General features: G+C 35.9%; 1 protein-coding gene across 12 annotated transcripts in view; it reads left to right on the top strand.

The window, feature by feature from the left end:
- The window catches only part of CADPS2 (calcium dependent secretion activator 2), a 314,451-nt gene that overhangs the window by 263,405 nt on the left and 29,380 nt on the right, over positions 1-21,666 (top strand). For 7 of the 12 annotated variants that reach the window (XM_084507237.1, XM_084507233.1, XM_084507235.1 and 4 more), the window contains 6 exons: positions 5,945-6,100; positions 7,693-7,840; positions 8,862-8,876; positions 14,469-14,543; positions 17,961-18,044; positions 18,162-18,194. In XM_084507237.1, coding sequence (XP_084363363.1) covers positions 5,945-6,100; positions 7,693-7,840; positions 8,862-8,876; positions 14,469-14,543; positions 17,961-18,044; positions 18,162-18,194 — 511 coding nt within the window. Of the gene's footprint in view, positions 1-5,944; positions 6,101-7,692; positions 7,841-8,791; positions 8,877-14,468; positions 14,544-17,960; positions 18,045-18,161; positions 18,195-21,666 lie in introns of those variants that run through there. The other 5 variants (XM_084507238.1, XM_084507234.1, XM_084507236.1 and 2 more) reach the window with 2 other exon arrangements.

Raw genomic sequence — 21,666 nt, 5'->3', positions numbered from 1 at the left:
TTTGGTCTTCTGCTACTCCGTCTAACTGACCTTTGTCTAGTTATTCCTGCCCTTTCAAGTGTTACTTGTTTGTTTGTTTGTTTGTTTGTTTTTGTTTGTTTGTTTGTTTTTGTTTTGTTTTGTTTTTTAAGAATAGCTTTCAGAGTTGTTACAACTCTAGATGTGGCCTTCTTACAGTCTGTATTCTAGCAGCCCCGGTAATTAATAAGTATGTAATAATAATAATAATTAATAAATATTAAGTATGGATTCTGGTTGGAGGATTATACTGGTAGATCTATTCTAAATGAAGGCTTTGGTGTAGCAATAAATACCTAGACAATATTGTGAAAATCTGAGTACCATGAAACTCAGCCATTGGCACCTCCCCATGCACATCTTTTAGAATTAAGGTATGTGGTGTATATGGGAAAGTATGAATAACACCGTAAACTAACTGTTGAGGTTTTGAAAGCATCAGTGAGCACTGAGGTTCATGTGAGCGGTAAGCACTTGCAGTAGCTCTGCAGCTTCTCAGGAGAAGTGGGGATGAGTGCTGTTCCAGCTGTGGGGTCTGCACATGGCCTCCGAAAGGCCATCATCCCCTTTCAGTTGCCCCTTGCAGCATGCCAGAAAAAAAGGTCTGCCAAGGCACTGGCTCTATTGTAAGCAACTCTTCACCTTCTTTTTCCCCAAAAGTAGAGCCTCGAAGTTCTATTTTAGGAATGAGGTGTACATTTACTTTCAAGATTTTAGGTAGTATTAAGTTACCTTTGTAATACTGTGGAATTCAGGTAGTATTTTAAGAATCAGCATACCTGCATCTGACTGATAAGCCAGGTAACTTGGCCATCTATTTTATTTGAATCAAAAAGCAAAACCAGTTTCACTGAAGGCATTGTAAGCCAGTTCTTCCTCTCAAGCTAATGAGTTTATTCTTTCCTGCTGGTTACAACATCTCAGCTTCCAGCATTGGAAGTGTTTTGTTGTTTGTTTTTTTTTTCATTATTACATGAAAGAACAGAGTTGTGTTTATTGCCCTGCTGCTTCCACCCCAGTCTTTTCAGGAAAAACAGAGGTCCCTCTTCTAGTTAAATTCTCCAGTGGGAAGTAACCAAAGTTCCTGTTCTCTAACCCCTGTTTCCTGTGAGGTTTCCCTTTCATTATGAGGAACACCCACCTTAAAAGGACTAGGGTGGCGTATTGTACAGAGTCAGTGGAAGCACATAAATTCATGATCTCCTCTGTCAGTAGTTGCAGGTGGCTCCAACTGACACCCCCAAGTCCTTCTCTCCCCATCCACTGTGCTCCCTCCTCCAGGCCTCATGGCTGAAGCTTTGGCAAGATGACCAAATATGTCACTATGTTGTGATGGGCTTCTCTATTTTTGAAAGTAATGATTTTAGCCAGTTAATCACTATTAAATTGAATTACGCAATGAAGAATTACAGGCAAGAAAACTGAGACAAAAAAGTCTGCAAGTAAACTGAGTTATTTTTAAATGTTTGCTAAGTCTCGTGTCTATTGCAGTTGTAGTAGGAAGAGTTTTCATATTCTCCAAGCTTTATTAATATATAAGCCTTAGTACATGATTATGAGTTTGTATTCACAGGAGCTCTTAAGTCCAGTCTCGAGTCTGTTCATATTTGAGAGAGCTGATAACATGCCTACCTAAGAAATTTTGCTGAATAGAAAGACATGAAAATATATTGTTAGGCATTTCTTCGCGTGTCTTATTGATAAATGTTACAATATTTTCCTCTGTATCACTTAAAAATTGCTCAAATCCTTTTGAACATTACTAGAGAATATTGTTTGTCACTTTTAGTTAACTTTTTTTTTTTCCTTAATCATATGTTTTGCAGCAGAAAATATATACTACTTATAACAGCTCTTAAGAAGATCCTTACTTCATTTCCAGTTGTTTTAGCTTAATGTTTTATTATTGGACATTGGAAAGAGATGAAAAGAGGAAAGTATTCTGTGTAGTAGTCTGTTTCTCTTGATTGGTCTCTGGAGAAGATAACTCACAGGACACCTTGGCTATATGTACAGCGCACTGTGAATTGCTATTGCATTTGGCTAAAGATAATCTCCTAAAAGTTTGAATATTCTGTAAAAGCTTTTAATTGAACAGAATGAGGCATTTCTGATTATTCATTAATTCAAATGCATTACTTTAAATTACATTTCTGTTCCTTTTTTTTTTTTTTTAATTTTATTTCTCTACCTCTTCTGGACCAGGCTTTTAAATTAGATTCGAGGATGATTGTAGTTCTTTACATTTAATTTGTATATTATTATTTTCAAAGCAGGCATGGCATAGATTCACTGACCAAAAATATTGTAGGTATGGATCTGAGATTGTCTGTTGTTATCTTATGCCACCATAGAACATTGGGTTCAGTGAATCTCAAGGCTGGAGATAAGCCATGGATAAGATAAGATATGATAAGGATAAGATATGTGCTTGCAGGAGGACACTTCTGTCTTCTCTACTGACCAGAGTAGGCAAAACCAAAGGAAATGTTCTTCCTGCTATGGCCTAGCTGTACTGAGTGGCAGAGGGAGCAGTCGCAATGCTCTGACTGTCACACACAAGGACATGGTCTGAATATGAGCTCTCTTGCTGGACCTGTCTGTGTGTTTGTGCATGCTGAATAAGTCATGGGGGCACATTTCAGCACTGTTTTGGGGAGTTACATCTGTAGTGCCACAATTGTTCCTGGCTTACCTGTGGGGAAGTGGAAGGTGGCAATCGTTTGTGTTTTTAAGGATGGGTAGTTAAAAATATAGCCTTAAGTAAGACTGACAGAGTAGTGAAACTTCGCTGAGATGGTCCCTTCCTGTGGAATATGGAGTTTTGAATTCAAGGCAAGTATGGCAAGCTCTTATTGAGCATTCTGGTAGATGAATGAATGCTACAGGCCATATTTAATTTCTTCCAAAATAGTTTCATTTAAGAAGAAAGAAGAAATAAGAAGAATGTTTTGTTTACTTAAGCCTGAATTTGCCTCAGTCTTGAACTAAGCAGAAGGAACGGAGAGGTAGCTGACCCTACTGTCTTTGAGGGACCACACACAAGCTGTTACATGCTGTGGCAAAGCTCTACTCCAGTCTTTCCCCTCACCTACTGATGAAAAGTAGAGAGTTGGTGCAATTGCCATTGATTCTGTAATTACTGAAAATCCTTTTCTGTTGAAAGAATTCTCAGTTGACTTTCTGAGCCTTGAGTATACATATTCATGGGAGGTAGTAGAGCTGGAGCCCACAAACTGAGGGCTCATAAAGAATGTAGAACTGGTGCTGTGTTTTGTAACACTCCCCACAAAACACAAACGGGTTATAATTCAGCAATAAACTTAAAAATAAACAATTGCAGTAATTCATAAAATCACCATCATTGAGGCATGTGTTGACAATTAATATTATTTGCAACACTTTTACACAATAAGGCTCAGAAAAAAAAAAAAAAATATCTTGAAGTCCAACTAAAGCAAGTATCTGGTACAAACAGAAGTAACAAGTTGTTTGAAACCACTGTTCTCGGCAGCAGCAAGCAAACAAATTGGATATTTGTGCCTAGATGTGTGAACTAGGAAAGAATAGTTTCTGTTTCCTCCCCCATCTGATTAGTATAATACAGTAGTCAAATTCAAATGTCATTGGAAGATGCTGAATAAAAATTGAAGAATGGAACATCAAAATCCTATGAGAAGAGAATGAATGAATTAGCGGTTCTGACAGAATGAATTAGTGTTTCATGAACCTGTGTCTATTACCACATTTATTATAATTTGAAACTTTACTTGGCAGTATAATGAAACCAAATTAAGTGGCTACCAGGGAGTGAACGTGCATAAGAATACATTGATGTTATTGAGAGCACATGAGTCCTCCTGAGTCTTAAAGAATTTCATTTGGAATTCCATTAGGATAAAAAAAAATAAATTATGGAGGGATAAAAAAATGGTAAAACTGTATGATCTGTTGATGAAAAAGAGTAGTTCTGTTTCTTGAGGAAGTATGTTTTGTTTTCTAGAAAATGTGCTCTTATCAACTGTAATATGGACTGGCATTGCCCCCAGTTCTGTCACTATAAAGTTCGTCTTCTTTTACCCCATCTGTCTCAAAAATTGACTCCATCATTTTCAAATCAAATATTGCACATAATATAGCATTTACAGCTTTACTCATTGACAGTGTACAAAGCATATATAATTAAATCTTCAATATTTGATGTCATGTAACTTAATAAATGGTCCAACAGAATTGTAGACTTTTTGAGGAGTTTTGTTGGTTTGTTATTGATATTTCTTAATTAAACAGTGTGGTGTATAAAAGCACTCCCCACTCAGCTCTAACTGGTAACATCCGTGATTACAATTTGTAATCTTAGCTGTCTCCTGGGCCTTTTTCCTGTTTCTGCTGCTTTCTTTCAGGAGGACAGTACAATGTAAAATTAGCAATTACTGTTAAAAATAAGTGGGGAATGTGTATACATGGTGATATGTGAGACCTGTCTGAAACTGTGGAATATCCTCCTGTGTGTAGTGAAGACATCAAAACATGCGACATTTAAGTCAGTTGCTTGGGCCCAACCTTTTCCTTAGGCAGGTGTCCGTGCACCCAGCTTCTCCCTGGCTCCCCACTCCTCCTGGCCTGGCTGTCCTTTGTGGCACTGAGACAGCACAGCAGAAGACATCGATGGCTCTGAAGTAGTGGTAGCATGAAGATGGAGGGTAAAAGGGATGGCTGCATGGATCTGGAAGATGGTGGGGTGCTGTAGGACCAAAGCAGTCCTCCTGCTGCATCCGTGCCACCTCTCCTAAACCCTGAGCTTGTGCAGTGCTTCAGGCCTTGCTTGACATTACTACTTGCTGTCACGGCTTGCCTAGTGTGGCCTGGTGTTAGTGCTGCTGAGATGTTAGAGGTCTTTCCTGCTTTTCATTTTGTTTGCTTATTTTTTAACCTGACTCTCCCCAGTCCTCAACACACTCAGCACTCACTGTCTCCTTCCATATGAGCTGGGGTCACTTACGCTTTGGCAATTGTGTTCTTTTGCCATGAGGTAGAAGAAAGAAAATTACAGTTGTGATACATTTAAGCTATTTGAATGTGAATTAAGACTGCCAGGCACTTTTTGTTGTTTGTGTCACTAACATCCTGCAATGCTGTTCTATGTAGTCTTGTGGCTCCCTGAGCAATAAGCCAGGCTTTGAAATACAAGACATCATGAGAATATTAGTTAATTCACATTGACAGTGGAAGTGTAACCATACTTACTGCTAAGATTTGTCTTAAAATGTAGCACTTGGTTCAGGGCAGAAGAAGAACTTGAAAACATGGATGATCTGAGGTGATACAGAGCCATATTAATCCCCCATTTTGTTTTTGCACAAATTTCTTTAAATGGTTCCTGTTCTCTTTTTTTTCCACTGAGATCTGATGTTATTCACTCTGCTTAAATTAATGAGTATTTATCAAGGGACTGTTTGTCTGGGTATTTTTTCTATGATATAACTACTAGTGTCCTCATTTCTTTGGTAGGTTTAGTTACCTGAGTTATGAAAGGAAGAAAATGTATGCAAAATCTTAACCATTTTAAAAGGTCTTAACAAATTAATATTTGTTTATCCTTTATTTTTCCAATCTTGCTCTGAAATTTGGGCTACATCATTTCTCCATGTTCCCCATCATCCCACCTAGCCTCCCTTAACCTGCCATATTTCTCATCTTAAAGTTGAAATTATTTTAAATTTCACATTACTGTTTTCACATCCTCAGAATAAGAGCATTCTGATAAGCATTCTGATGTATGATGAGATACAGTGAAATGAAGGAGGAAGAGGGGGTGGTGATAAGGAAATCTTGTTGTGCTAGATAATTTTGCAACAAATGGGATAGACACCCATACATTTATCTTCTGTCTCTTGGGGATTTTGTTTTGTTTTGTTTCTTATAGAAATGGCTCGGCTACATCAGAAGATCTTTTTTGGAAACTGGATGCTCTACAGATGTTTGTTTTTGATCTTCACTGGCCAGAACCAGAATTTGCCCACCACTTAGAACAGAGACTTAAACTCATGGCCACTGACATGATAGAAGCCTGCGTTAAAAGGTACAGTTGAAATGACCAATTGAAAATGGGGAGAGATTTGAAAATGAACATAGGAACAATTATACTGGTGCACAGACGTGCATCAGTATAAGAATCCTGTTTCCTGCAATGATCAGCAGCAGACGTATAGGGAAAGGTCATAGGAATCAGGGCAAGTAGAAAGGGATCATGACATCTATTTCCCAGCACATGAGAACCAGCAATTTGACAAAATCTGCAAAATAGCAAGGAGAATTTCTACATATGTGAGCGGTCCCTTGGAAGTCAATGACACATCTTGTTTCCATTCCATATTTTTGGCAAATGCTAACAAATTTCAGAATTCTACTGATAAAAAAAATATACATTTCAATTCTCCATTATGATGTTGGTCTTTACTTTCAGTTAATGATACTAGTTCATTTATCATTTTAGAGTACTACCTCTAAGAAAGATATTGCAAACTAAAGAGGATACAGCATTTCATATAGGAAAGGAAGAGCATCTATGAACCATCCAACTAAAACTGTTTTATATCACTGTCTGGAAATTACACAGAAAACATTATGTTGGTTTTTTGTTTTGTTTTGTTTTGTTTTGTTTTGTTTGTTTTCTTAACCTGCATGTTATAATTATGGGTATATTCTTCTAAGTTAATCATAGGTGATTTGAAAAGATCTGTGCCATAGTTTTCAGTAAATGTCATTGAATTTAGAATAAATATCTGTATGTATAGAAAATTTACAGGGATCTCTTATTTAGTTCCTCAGAAGCCATGATTCCACATACAGAGAAAATTTAGTCCAAACACAAGAAAATACTGATTTAGAAAAAATAAAATAAGAGAATGAGGAAAAAAAAAAAAAAAAAGTTTGTAGACAATTCAACAGTGTCAAACAGAAAATTTAGAACAGTGATATGGAGGGCTAAAGAAAAATAAAACCTTTGATACAGGAATACTTGTTCCCATTTTGTAAAATACTGTGTCAATTTCTGCTATGCACATTTACAAATAAGTGTGGAAATAAAACATTTTTATATTTATGTATTCTGAACTATGAACATTTATTTTATTGATGTTACTCCTTATTTGTACTGGTATGAGAATAGGTTTTTTTTCTATTATGAATCTCATGATATATCTTATGTTTCAATATAAATATTCATATTTGCTTAATAATAAACTCCTTCAATGAAATTCCCTTTTCTAATAAAGGAGGATTTTTGAATTATATTTCTTAGAAGCAAGTACTTGTTATGGTAAACTACATTTTAACATAGAAGAGATGGAAAATGTTGGTTTTTTTATTGCTTTAAATCATTCTTAGTCGCCATACAAGGAAGCATATTGTTATCTAGTAGGCAAGAAGATAATACTTTTATTATTCAAATGCATTAGCTGAAGCAGTGAAGAACCTTGAGATTACCATCAATACAATTGTTTATTGAATGGGTGGATATCCTGCATTTACAGAATTTAATTTCTGAAATCTCCTCACGTGGATGTATAGTCATGTTAAGTCAAGATGTTTAGATAGCGTTTATACATTTTTGTAATGGTTGTTCAGAATTATCAGAGAGACTCATTTTATGAATTGTGTTCTAATAAACAGAACAAGAATTGCATTTGAACTCAAGCTGCAAAAGACAAACAAATCAACAGACTTGCGTATTCCTTCTTCTCTGTGTACAATGTTTAATGTCTTAGTTGATGCCAAAAAACAGACAGCTAAACTCTGCATTCTGGATGGAGGGCAAGAGGTAAGTGAAAATTTGTATGCTTAATTCCTATGTTCAGTTAATCTGAAATGTCTCGCTCCATGGACTGTCTCTAGTAGATTAATTTCAAATTAACTGAAAGGTGTCATGTAGCACTCTGTACAAGAGCTTGCATAGACTGCTCCTTAGAAGCATCACTCAAAACACTACCCCTTATCCTCCACCAGAGAAGACACAGAGTGCTTCTGTAATTTATTTGCTGTGACCTGTAAGTCTGTAGACAATCAGGGGATTTCTTGATTCACAGCCACTCTGGGAATTTCTCTTGAGTTACAGCAGATCATCAGCCCTCTTCAGGACTCTTTTGTAATAGTAAAATAGAGCCAAAACATTGTCCTTTGCAGCCAGGTTTTAATTGAGTAAGATTTGTTTTAATTGGCTCATACACTTAGCACTCATGCCTGTGAACATGATGAAAATAGAGGAAAGAAATAATCAGCTAATTTAATGGGATTTGTTTTTGATTTCCAAGGTCAAAGATCATTTTGGTAGTCATCTGCTACTGGGATTGTAGATTCTCCACAGTTGAAGCACTGATGTATTTCTGAAGGAAATACAGGCTTCACTGACTACTGTACTTCCCATTTTGTCACTCTCAGCAGGAATAATACACAAAGTGAAAAAGGGCATACTGTGTACACTGGTGAGATTACAAGCATAAAATTAAAACTGTTCTTGCTATGCATTAGTACTAATGCATTAGTGTAATCTTGTTTTGGAGAGAGAGTAAAAATATTTGTCAGAACTTGGCAACAAAAAAATGTGCTTTGGACAGGTTTATATTGGTCACATTATTATTGGTCATATTGTTTCTGTTGATTTTCCCATTTCTGTACTGTGCTTTTCATTTTATTAATTCATCTTTTTGAGTTAGTGTATTCAATGTAATTGTCTTTTTTTTTTTTTTTTTTTTTTTTTTCCCAATTCAATGAGACATTCATCATTTCCCTGTTCTACCCTGTCATCTTTATTTTTCCTTTTGGTTTTCCGTGACATGAACCAGTTTGCTAGTCAATGGGTAAGTAAGTGTTTTTTCATTGTTTTTTAGCCCACATTTTTTCTTTGGTTATTAACTGCCATTTTTTATTTTAAGTGGAAATAGTGGTGATTTTGTTGTTGTTTGCTAACCTACCCCTAGAAATTCCCTTACAGACTGACCTTTCTAGATCATCAGCTTCTAAATTTCCTCATTCATCCTCTTAAGGTTGTTCCAGATGAATTCTTCACTCTTCTTTTCAGACCCAGTGTCTTGTTTTATTGTATTACAAAGTAAAGAGACTCTTGCGCCTCTCAGTGAAGCAAAATAGCAACAAACAACTTTCGTGCTCATCAGAATTTAACCACAACTAGCAGCTGTTCACCATAGGTGTTAACTGCCTGGTTCATCTTTTACTTATTGTCTGAGCAGTAACCTGCACACATGTGCATGCCCTTCTTGAGGAAAAAGCAATACCAATGCCACCATAACGAGCTGCAGAGAGATGCCTCATTTTCCACAATCACACCATCCCCTTCACCTGCTCTGCATTATATCTCCTGCATTTTCAGCCTGTCCCCCTCAGAAACAAAGTTCAGCATTCACTGTTACCTTTTGGACTGCAGACGCTCACCATATTCTCTTCTGAAATCTCCTCTTTCTGTAGATTTTCAAGCTCCATCATTGAAAATAGAGCTCCATCATAGAGCTCCACCAAGCTCTATCAACCTCCAAATAGAAATACAGCTCTTATTCTCTGCTAGGTCTGACCATGACCCCAAATGCTTCCAGTGCTTTTTTTTTTTTTTTTTTTTTTTTTTTTTTTGGACCTGTGATAAAATATTTCAAATATTATTTCAAAGTTCCCAAATAAATCTTCATCCCCATTCATCCAATCAACCAAAAGAATCTCAAATTCTTCATATACCAGAAATTATCAGGCAATGTGGAAACTTTCTTTCTCATGAACTTTGAGTTTCTTCCATTCACAAGGCTGTTTCAGAATAATAATAAAAAATAGGATTTTCAGTCATTTGTAGTTGATATCATAGTTGCTTGAAATGCTTGAAGATTTCTTGGGTGAAATAATTTGGAAATCTGTCCATCTGCTAAAGAAGGCAGAAGAGCATTTCATGACATGAACAGTTGCATTTCTGGCTCCTCAATAACATCTCTGCCATTTCCAATAACTCCTACTTGGCCTCTTCATTTTGAGCTAAGATGTGGTCCTTTATGCCAGTCAAGAAAAGATTTCCATAAGGCCCGAGTAAAAAAATATATTAAAGGTCTTTTCATTCATCTAAAACTCAACACTGAATAACCATATGACAATTTCTAGAACTTTCTCTCCAAGTGATGGAAGGTGTTATTTCATTAAATGGATAGACTTAAACATCTCTTTGAATACAGCATGATCTTTTCAGTCACTGTACAGAGCTATAAGCACTTGTGTATTTTTTTCAGTTAGAGTCAGCTGCAGAAGTTTTCACCATTTGTTGTCAGATAGGAGGGAGTTGTTACTTACCCTATCATTAGGGCATTCTGGTCATGGTCACCAATAACAGCACCCTGAGTTTATACTTTAAGTTTGATTGAGTCTCCTAGTTTTCCTATGTTACTTCATTTAGTTCTCAGCATCTTCCCAAATGTCTTCCAGGTAAGTCCATTCTTAGAAAGAGTCCCCAGGTCTACCATTAAGAAAGACTCCACTCCTTCCCTTTTTCATATCGTATTAAAAGCTAAGAGAAGCATACAGGCACAATCAGTACATTGTGTTTGAAGAGGCTGGATGCCTTCTTCATTAGTTGACAGCCACCTTAAGAGGGTTTGAGAAGCAACGTCAAAGGGAGAATTGCCTTATTTCAGATTAACTATGGCCCCCGTAGCCTTATTCATAGCCACCTGTGGTCTTCATAGCCAACAGAATGGCAATTCTTGGGTCACAGCAGAAGGGTACAGTGAGACAGCTAAGTAACATACCAGTTGCTGCTATTTTTCAAAAAGTTGCCTGTTCATCTTACTAGTTTCAGTGTATGTGTGTTCATACATTTTGGACTAGTTGTGTGCTGAACAGTATCCCACACCCTGAACCAGAATTCATTCCTGAACCAGAAGCCAACAGCCCATGTATCCTGAGTCAAATGAATAAGCAGCAGTAAGGGAAACCTTTTTTGTCACACAAAATCCATTCATTTTTCAGCCTTTGTTGTTTTGCAATAAATAAATAAATAAATAGTTTAAAGACTGTTAACTTTACAATCCAGATACTGAAATATTCTGGTAAAATTCATGTTTTTGAGTATGGTAGACAGGCAAGAATCACACAGGAAATATTGCTGGAGGCAAGACTCCAGCAGAATATATTTCTACGGCCACTGAGGTAGACAAGTACTTAGTTATGAGCAGGAGCGTATTTGTTGTTTTGTGTAACTGGGTAGTATGAACGGAGTAAATGCCATTGGTCTACACTTCTTAGTGCTCATAGCAGAACATACACAGAACATATTTTAGTTGTTTCAGAATTCCACCTTCCCTGTCATGCTCATAAAAGAAGAGAGACAGTACTTTTCTATTTGGGCAAAAATGAGTGATGTGCCATTTCAGTGGAATATACCACGAGTAGTGCTGTGGATATTGATAGGAAAAAAAATAAAAAAAAACAACAGTGGACTTTCATTTGATGGGCTTTTTTCTAAAGCTATTTCATAAAATTATAAAATTTAAAGACTCATTTAACTGCATAAATTGTAGAGGTTTATAGCTGATTTGATAGCAAAAGTGCAGAAGAAATTTAACATGCAGGTAGTATTGTTATATGTTGGTAGTAACCCTTTTGTTTCAGATGGTCATGTGCAATTTATTTTCAGAGCCATCCAACCTTAAAAGAAGCAAAACAGAAATCTTGAAAAGCTTTTTTTAATTATCCTGTTGTGTTTTTGTTGTTGTTGTTGTTGTTGTTTTTTTAAAAAAAAACAAACAGTAATTTAAAGTCACCTCCAATATTGGGACAGTGAGGGAACAGAACAGGTTGTTATACTGAGCAGGTTACTATTCTCAGCTGATGACTACAGGAACAAACTCTTCTGTTCCCATAAGTACAGTTGTCCAAAGGCACTAAAATACTTTGTCCTCTTTCAAATATCAGTACTGGGCCTGTTACTAGGAACATAGAGGCAAATTTTGAAGACCAGCTAGAAAGTCATTTTGGGCTATGTCCCATGGCACTTTGCAGCTAAGCATGGCTTTGTCCAGTGTACCTTCTACATGTATAGCTGCAGTTGTTCATATTTTACTGAGAGTTACTCAAGGGCAGCTGGAAAGCTGGAACTAGATTCTGCATTATCCCAACATCCTTCAGGGACTTTGGGATCACACTGAATGACTGCACAACATCATGCATTCAAACCATTCAGCTGTGGAAGCTACGTTCAGACTCCAAGTGGACCATGATCACATCAGCCAGCAGAGGAATATAAGGACACAACTATCCATTATCTGGAAAAGGGGTGGGGATTTGTCTGCTCTCACAGAGTAAGCTTGGCAGAAGTAGAAAAGCTGGAGTCCTTTGGGTGCTGGTTTTGGGGATTGTGCGTACTACCTTGTTAGCTCTTACAATTTTATCTTGAATTCTACAATATTTGTAATCTTCCTAAAGCCTATTATCTGGAGTCAAATAATCTTCCATGAGGATCTGAAAATTTGTTTTGTCAGGGGTGGCTGTTTTGATGGAAGTTGGCACTGGAGTGGAGTGGGTTAAAAGAATTTCTGATCTCATGGTTTGCAAAATAAATCTTTGAAAAAAAAAAAAAAGAACAAAATTCAGGTTTAAAAAGTCAAGTCTTATTTCTGAAAAAAAAAAATCAGTTTTGGAAGCTTTTTGTGATTTTTGAATAATTGGAATTTTTTCTTGATTTTCTTGGTCACGAGAAAAGTTACTTACAGATTATATTCCATTGACACAAAATTATATTTTACCTGTGATGATAGAAAAAATAATAATAAAAATGCAAAAATGTAGGAACTGATTTTAGAATATACATATATCCATGAATTTAATGTGTGGTTGAGGTAAATTTGCAAAAGCTTTATGGGAGGGACCACAGTGATTTTTTCACAGATTATAGGAATATGTATGGTTTTGACGTACATCTGTGGTAATATAATAATTTATTGTTTTTAGAGACTAAGAAATCATTGCCTTTTGAAGACTCTGTAAATCACAATGTCACAGACAGTTTATGGATCATTTATGTCCTTAGCAGATATTGGTCAATGCATTAATATGGTTAGAATCAATTATATATAGAACTATGGAAATTTCTTTAATGTATTTATTACATTCTTTTGCTCTTCTGAATTGTTGGCTCATATTTGTCTGAGACCTGTATTCCTGTTTTCCAAGTGTTTTTAAACTTTCATGAAGAAGGTAAAACCAAAGCTTAACACACGTTAAGAGCAGTAGTTAGTATGTGGAATAGATACACGTGCATGGGTAAACACATTTCATAGTTTTACTCTCTCTTAATTTGAATGCAAGTTTAGTAGATGTAGCATTTAGAAAATCATTCCTAAATATATTAAGCAGATCAGATTTAATGTTTTGATTTGTATGGCAACTCTGAGACAGATGAAAAATAGCCTTTAAAAACTCTGAAAACTATTCAGCTGGCAGCTGCTAAGTTAGGCTAATGTTTGTACTGACCTCAGTACTTTTACTCCGAGCATTATGCTGTTAGCTGTTCCAAGTAGCCTTGAACTATGAAGATAGGGTTAGTCTTTACAAGTCACATTTTCTGTGAAGTGGCTATTGGGGACAATCTTTACTGTCAGATAAATGTTTCTAAGGAAGAATTACTGTTTAAATTGATGTGCCTCCTTGACAGAATGGGATCCCTAGTTCCTGTTAATTTCAGGAGGGAACTCTGTAGTATTATCTAAAAAGTCTTTCAGATTTATTTTAAAAGCATTTACTTAAAGGCACCTTCTTTATGAAAAAGAAAAAGACTATGGAGAATGAAGTCTGTTTTATTATGCCTTTTATGGTCTATTAATTTGTTACCATCTATTCTGCTTTGTTGATGAAATTTTAATTTTGCCCTTGCCTGAGCATATTGTAAGATTTGTATAAACTGCAGCTCACTGTGCTAACAGAAAGGCTCTTTTAGGGTGAACAATTGAAGCTCGTTTTATTTCTAGAGGACATTTAAAATAACTTATGAATGAGAGTTGTCAGACATGAAATGCTGTATTAATTAAATCTTATTCTAGTCTTTTTGCTTCTGCAGCTAAACCAACCCTTTAGAAAAAAATACATGGCCACCTTAATTATATAGGAGAAGACAAAAAGTATCCTTCACATTCCTTCGCCTGAATAAGAATAAGAACTCAATTCATCTAAATAATAACCCCATTAGCTGCTTAACTCAACAGTGTACATGGGAAAATTTTCAACACAGAATGTAAGAAAGTGTTGATTGGGTGGATCGTTTTCAAGGGTTTGTTCTTCTGATGTTCAAAATGATAATTTTAAGTAAATCTGATCTGGCAGGGTTATCAGCTTTGTACCGTTTATGACTTATGACAAAAGTGTGTGTTCATATACATGCTAATGCTTCTTTATCTTTTGAAAAACAGCAACAGTACCATTCAAAAATAGATGACTTGGTTGAAGAAACTGTTAAAGAAATTATTTCACTTCTTGTTTCAAAGGTAAAACAATTTAGATTTTAATTTATAACAAAGTAGAAATTTTTTCTCTAATTACCAAACTTTTAAAATGTCTTTAAGTATTGTGCAGGTTTGCTATAGCATGGGGGGGGGAGAGAGAGGATGGGGGAATAACATGATTTGTAAAGCAGTCATCCAAATAATATTGAATTTACAAAATTAAATTTTATAACCCATAAGGTAAAAAATTTCTGTGCAACTTCCTAATCAGATAGAACTGGTAGGACATGATTATGTCAATATTATCTTATGTAATAGCATGTTCTACTTTTTGTTTAATTTTTCACATGAAAACTTTCTCGCCATCATCAAGTAGTATTTAAATTACTTTTATAGAGAGAGATGAACAACATCTAGAGTATTGGTGTAACTTTTTAATGTAATTTTACTTCACAAACCATTTAATTTAAAAATAATATATATTAAGGTAATGCTGTTACTTCTTTAAATTGTTTTTGCAGGCTTTATAATATTTTAAAAGAAAATATGTTTAGAGAATACATGAAGAAAACCTAAATAATGTCTTGTGTTACTGTACGACTCAGAAGAAGTCTTAAGTGTTTAATATAAAAGAAAATGCTTTCAGTCACTAATTGTTTGAAGAACATGGCAAATAATGACAGAACAGAAACATTTTACAAGATGTTTTGCTATGTGTGAATTACAAATTACCCAGAAATACCTGATTCAGAGTAGGAGAAATTAGCCATGCACGAATTGTGAGTTAGTGAGAAAAACTAAGACGGTGGTCATATTTTCATTATGCCTTTGTTTTCATTTGTTAGAGCTTGCAGGCAGGGGGTGAGGGGGAGGAAGAATCTCCTTTAGATTAACCTCCACCACGCTTGCACATGAGTTGAAGAGGAAGTTTTTATAGAATTCTTATAGAAGTTTAAGCAAAATGTGTCCACTTGTTGATAAATGTGTAAAAAAAAAAAAAAAAAAAAAAAAGATATTCATTTTCTTCTTTCTTCATGGTGTATTAATGTAAAAATAACTACAAATGGTTTGACTTGGCAGGGCTGAGATTTATAGTTTGTCATCATTCTGAACAAACCTGTCAGGCTTTTTTAGAATTATTAAGGGGGGGTGCATTTAATCAGAGCAAATTATGCTATTAGAAGTTAATCCTTTTAATATGTTTTTAATATATCTGAAATTACAGAACAAGGAGGAAAACAATCATATTCCTTCTGGATATATATACGAATTCTAGCGACGATTGCCATCAGTAAAGAGGGATTTGCATTATTAGTTATCACATAAACTATTACGAGAGGTTGAAATCTCAGAACAGAAAGCAAGTATTTTGTGTCATTGGCTGATCATTAGGAGCTTAACCAATCTCTCCTCACTTGAGATACGAAATGCCAGTGACATTGCTTCTGTTTCAAAGTGGAAAGCCTCTGAGGAAGGCTGATGAACTCTCAGTTTTGGCCAGGAAAAAAGCACATCAACGTGCATAATATCCCTGCAAGTTATTTTTTTTTTCATCATATATTTTCATTACTCTTTAGTTTTTGCCTCTGTATTATTTCCTTTGTATTCCAGTGGAATAAGTGTTTCAATATTTGTTTTTAGCTGCAAGTCATCAATGGAAATGAGATACTTTCACTCCAGTGAGACTCTACTTTGTAAAGATTAGAATGTGATTTTTATATGCGAGGCTTGCCAAGCTAAAGCATTTAACAAATGACAGGAATAGCACTAAACAGTGAAACAAAGTGCAGCACGTCTCAGGTTCAGCACGTCAACCAGTTCAGAGAATCGGATGTATAGGCAGAGATGTTCTTAGAGCTTCACAAGTCTGTACAGTGAGATCTCAGAAAACAAGTTTCCAGCTTCATAACTACCACTTTCATTTAAATGGATATCCTTGACACTGCAGTGTTTTGCTTTCTGATCTTTTGTGTCCCACTTGTATTGGAACCATTTGTTGGCAATGTGGGCACCATGTTGTTTGTAATATTAGCCTCTTCCATAGTGGGTCTTTGCACAATAAGATTTCACACCCTTTTGCAGAAAGCATCCTTGCCAGTCAGATAAAATGAGTATGGGAGTCTGCAGTGCATGAGCAGTGGCTTCTCACAGACATGCAACAGCAAGGCAGAGAGAGGGAATTTGATCTAATAAAGGAACTGTAATTAAACTGTGCATGGTATGCAGAAGCAACCACCATTTTCTCTGGTAGCTTGTGAAGTGGTTTAATTCCTTGATCAGCGCCTGCATACTAGTGTCTTAATTAATCACTGTAAATATGACAGGTTAGATTGATAAATGACAAATGTAGGCTTGCACTTGCTCCTGCTCCTTGAACTGTTAAGAGCAGGGCTTATTGTAAAGTGATGATCTCAGTTCCTCTGGAGGTGACACTGTTGTGACACTGTTACAGTGCCCATTAACAGCATGCCAGATGGAATTTTATTCTGTCCTCACACTCATAAAATGATACTCGTGGTTGTGGGAATGACTGTATTGGAGCAAGGGATGACTTTTAAAACAATCTTTATATAAACTGGAAGGCAATTCATATGTGTAAAATAAACGTCCACGCGTACAGTGGCTGACATACTTTATGTCATACACCACGATTGACTTAAGCAACATAGCTTCACAGGAACATGAGAAAGGAATTTTTTTGTATTAAGGCTATTTTGGAAAGTTTTAACATTTAGTCTGCAATTAATACAGTTAATAAGAGATTTTGTGTGCGTGTGTTTTTTGGCAAAAAGATCTTTAGATGCGTCTTGCTGGAGACTCCTCCTCCTCAGAGAGTCGCAGGTGGAAGCACTGGGGAAAGGAATCCCACCATATCAGAGATGTGGGGCCTACATTTTCTTGCCCCTTGTTGGCCATGCAGTAGTTGTTGCTGTTGCTGAAGATGAGCTGACAGAAATCACTAGTGCAATTACACTTCTGGATGAAATCAGCACTGGGTTTCTTTTCAATAACAAAGATAAGAGGAACTTGATACTGAGATAATCAGCTTTAGCAATTGTGTTCCATCATCTTTGAAACTGTGATCATAGAAACTGTGGTCCTAGAAAATAACGTGTATTTTCTACCCAGAATACATGCTGCGTACACACACTCCTGTATTTAACCATGTAGTCTAGGGACAGCAAAGTGGTATCGGTTTTTAAGAAAAAATTGGGGTTTGGTTTCTATTTCTGCAGTGGTTAAACAGTCATTTCTATCAGCAGGGTCATCAAGGAAGCTGAAAAAAGAATGTTTGCCATGATTTCAGCACTTTGTGTGAGAGAAAGTGATCAGATTGTTGATCAAATCAGTTTGCCTTGTTGAACAATAGAAGTCTGAGTAAGAAAAATTCACATTCTCATTCAAAATATTTACTTCTCATGTTGTGCGTTTTGGTTTTGCTCTGTGCTTTTCCTCCAGGTTGTTTCAGTGTTAGAAGGTGTGCTGTCTAAATTGTCAAGATACGATGAAGGCACTTTCTTCTCTTCGTTAGTTTCATTCACGGTAAGTGTTTGAATTCACAATGCTTCTGTTCTTCTTTCCATGCATGATTCTAAAATCGCACACAATCTGTAGTAGTAAGCACTTACTGTGTGTTATTTTATTTTTAATTTTCTAAAGGTGAAAGCAGCTGCAAAATATGTTGACGTTCCCGTAAGTACAACCTTTTTTTTTTTTTTTTTTTTTTTTTTTTCCCTGTGTTAATAATAATTCAAAAAATAGGGGTTTTGTTAGCCCACATTTTTTATTGTTGACATTTTGCTTTCCTACAGAGATTCATTATAGCTTTACACAGAGTATTTAAACAACCACTACAACACTCAGAGGGCATTTCATTTCCCTTAAGCAATGAGTAACTCTCAAAGCAAAGCTTAGAAAGGTTATTCTCAATGCACTTTTTCAGTTGTGGAAGAGTGAGGATTGTAACCTAGATACTCTTTTATGGGGGTCTTTCCAACATTTGGATATATTTTTCAATTGTGGAGGATAAGCCACAAGTAAAAGCATCATCCTTGAATATCCATTATTCATTAATTTCATACTTTAGGACCCAATCTGGTTTATTTAATCCCTTGCTTGCTAAATCTCTTTTTGATTTACCATTGTTTATGCAATGTTTCTATGGTATGAATAAAAACTAAAAAGGGTTGCTGTTGGAGCTATTTTACACATAAAACCAAAATTCAGCTATTAAAATATTTCGTTAGAGTATTATAAATGAATTGTTTTTCTACAATAAAGCACAGAAGTTTCCAGACAAATATTGTCAATATTGCTTTCAAAAATGTTCTTTGTTCTCTTACAAATCTATGTTCTCACTGATTTTAATGTGATTCTAAGACAATCATATTTGCCAAGCATAGGAAAAAATGGTTAAAATTATGTTAACGATGTTACATAAATACAGTTATAAACATAGAGCCACAGACACACTACACTATATGGTTGCTAGAAATTCTTTCAATAATTCTATAATCTCTCTTCCTCTCCCTCCTTGTCATGTAGCTGCAAGTATGGATGTGGCTTAAATGCAAACACAGTAGGCCCAGGGATGAATACTTCTAAAAATGTTATTCTGTGCTTGGAATTCAATTCTTTGTAGTCGAAGGAGTATAGGTACCCCAAAGTGCAGCCCTCTCATTCGGTATAGTTTCAAATATGTGCGAGATTGTACTTTGTTAAATGACTGTGTTCTTCCCCCATACCCCACCTCAATTGGAAGATCTCATTTGTTCACCTTACAGTCGTCCTTGGGGTCTTGGCAACTGGTGGATCTAGGGAAGAATGGGTTGGGGGGCTAAAAGGATGTTGAGGTTTTTTGTTTGTTTGTTCATTTGTTTAAGTGTGTGAATTCAGCAGATTTTTTTTTTTTTTTATCTTTGATTCCAAGCTGAATATTTGTCGAAGAGGGAAAAATGTGCTGTTTTGTAGTGAAATAAGAAGGAGTTAACTTTTAAAATAGACAAGAGATGTTAGCATAAAATTAAAGCAATACTAAGCAGAATGTTTTAAGAGATAGGTAGGATGCAAGGGAAAGGGGATACAAAAAGGGAAAGGTAAATCAAAATAGAAATAAAGGATTGAGAAAGAAGGACATTCTTGGATGGTTCTTGGTCATTTTGAGGAGAAGGTTAATTCTATTAATACAGACAACTTAGATGTTAAGTTTTGTGACACAAGGATGGCAGTCTTCAGCTTCTCAGGGCCAGGGTGGGAAATGTGGACTCAGACTTGCAGTTTGTTTGGCAGATAATTTTGCAAAAATGTTCGGTGTTTCTATCTGCCCTTCTGTTCATTAATCTTTCCAGAAAATTGTGAATAAATCTATCTATCTATCTCTCTATATATATATCTTTTGGTTTTAACCTGTTTAAGAAAACGTTCAACACGTCTCCATTTTTCAGAATGCTCCTTTAGGAAGTGGTATGTGCACAGTCACAAGGAACTCTCATTGTTTTCCCCAACCACAGTGTACAGGGATATATAAACACTATGTCTGGTTTAGTAACTGAAATACCAACAGAAATATTAGGAACAGTGCAAAACAACCCAGACTAAGAAGAGTAGTGACAATGATAGTTTATGATTTCCTAAAAACAATAACGGAAAGATCTAGTTGCTATTATGCTGTTTTTGTTGGTAATTGTCACAGTGTGCTACACTCTGAAGTGAAAGAAATTGTAGCTGCTGTGCATGTAAAACAAAACAAATGTTTGGAGAAAAATAGCACAAACATTATAAATATTAGCATTACTTCAAGGATACAATTTGTTCTCTTGTTAATGTTCTGCTTTGTTGTTAGAGAATACAGGAGCTGATTTAGCTTGCATTAAAAAAAATAAAAATAAAAATAAAAATAAAAATAAAATCACACAAATCTGATACAATTGTTAGTTTCTCTTACAGCCCAAGCAGTCATTAGGAGATGCAGAAGTAAAACCTATTTTTTTTTCTTTCTTTAACGTTCTGTTCACATAGCCAGTTAATTAATGAGAATAGGGAAAGAGTGCAGTACAACAAGGGCAAAAATATGTATTAATCTCAAATGATTACTATTCCTAAATCATTTGGATAATTTCATTGTGTTCAGTTTCTCATCATGTAAGTCAGTTTTGCACACAAATAATTGTGTATCTAGCTCGTCATTTCTATACACATTTGCCTCATTTACAAATATAACCGGAGCAATTACTTATACAAATTGAGCATCCAGTTACATGCATATTTATATACTTCTTTTTGTTCAGAAAGGTATGTTTAAATCCCTTTGTAGGAGCCAGTAATCTATGCCAGTCATTTAGAGGGCACAGAAGGAACCTAATCCTCCCGCACTCCATGTAGGCCACCTGTCATACCAAGTGCACAGAGGCCATTTGAAGGACCCAGGGCTGACAGCAGTGCACAACTCGCACAATGCCAGGCCTCTTACTCTGCTGTTGCCTTTATGCAGGGATCAAAGGTATGAAAAGGGGCCTCACACATGTGCCAGCATTTGACTTATGGGGTCCTGTAGAGGCCAAAGTAGGAACTCTGCCTCCTACCAGGCAGATACACATCAGGACCTTCCAGACACCTCCATTTCCAAATATCACACTTGCACTGCACTGCCTATTTATCTGGTTTTAAGAAGCAAGCAACTTTTGTGTGAAATGGGTGTTTATTAAGGTGTGGACATACTGTGCCATTCACTTTTTAAGCTGGATTTAGTTGGAGACCTCTGTTTAAAAATAAAGAGCACAGAATCTTCTCATGCTCTGTGCTTCTACTACCATCCTCCTCTGTATGCCCAAACCTGGGAACCATCCCCTCTTTTTTTAAATCCATAAAAACAAGCTATTGCAGAATGGGAAGGAAAGCTCTGCATCATCTCTTTTAAGTCAGCAGTGTTTCTGAGATACCTCTTAAAAGGAGATCAAAAGGACAGCTGTTATTGCATCAGAAAGTTAAAATAACATAGCAGAACATTGTTAATGGGGGAAAAAAAAGGAGTTTAAGATCAGATTTTGTTGTAGTAACTCTAGAATATTGAAGACCTTTTGTAGCACAGAATTCAGATCCTGGTGCAAACCCTTTCACACCTCTGTTGCCCTGTGTCTTCAATGAAACTATGCATAGATGAAAAAGT

This window comes from Aythya ferina (genome assembly GCF_964211825.1).
Source record: "Aythya ferina genome assembly, chromosome: 1".
NCBI lineage: Eukaryota > Metazoa > Chordata > Aves > Anseriformes > Anatidae > Aythya > Aythya ferina.
This window is presented reverse-complemented; position numbering and strand designations above follow the sequence as displayed.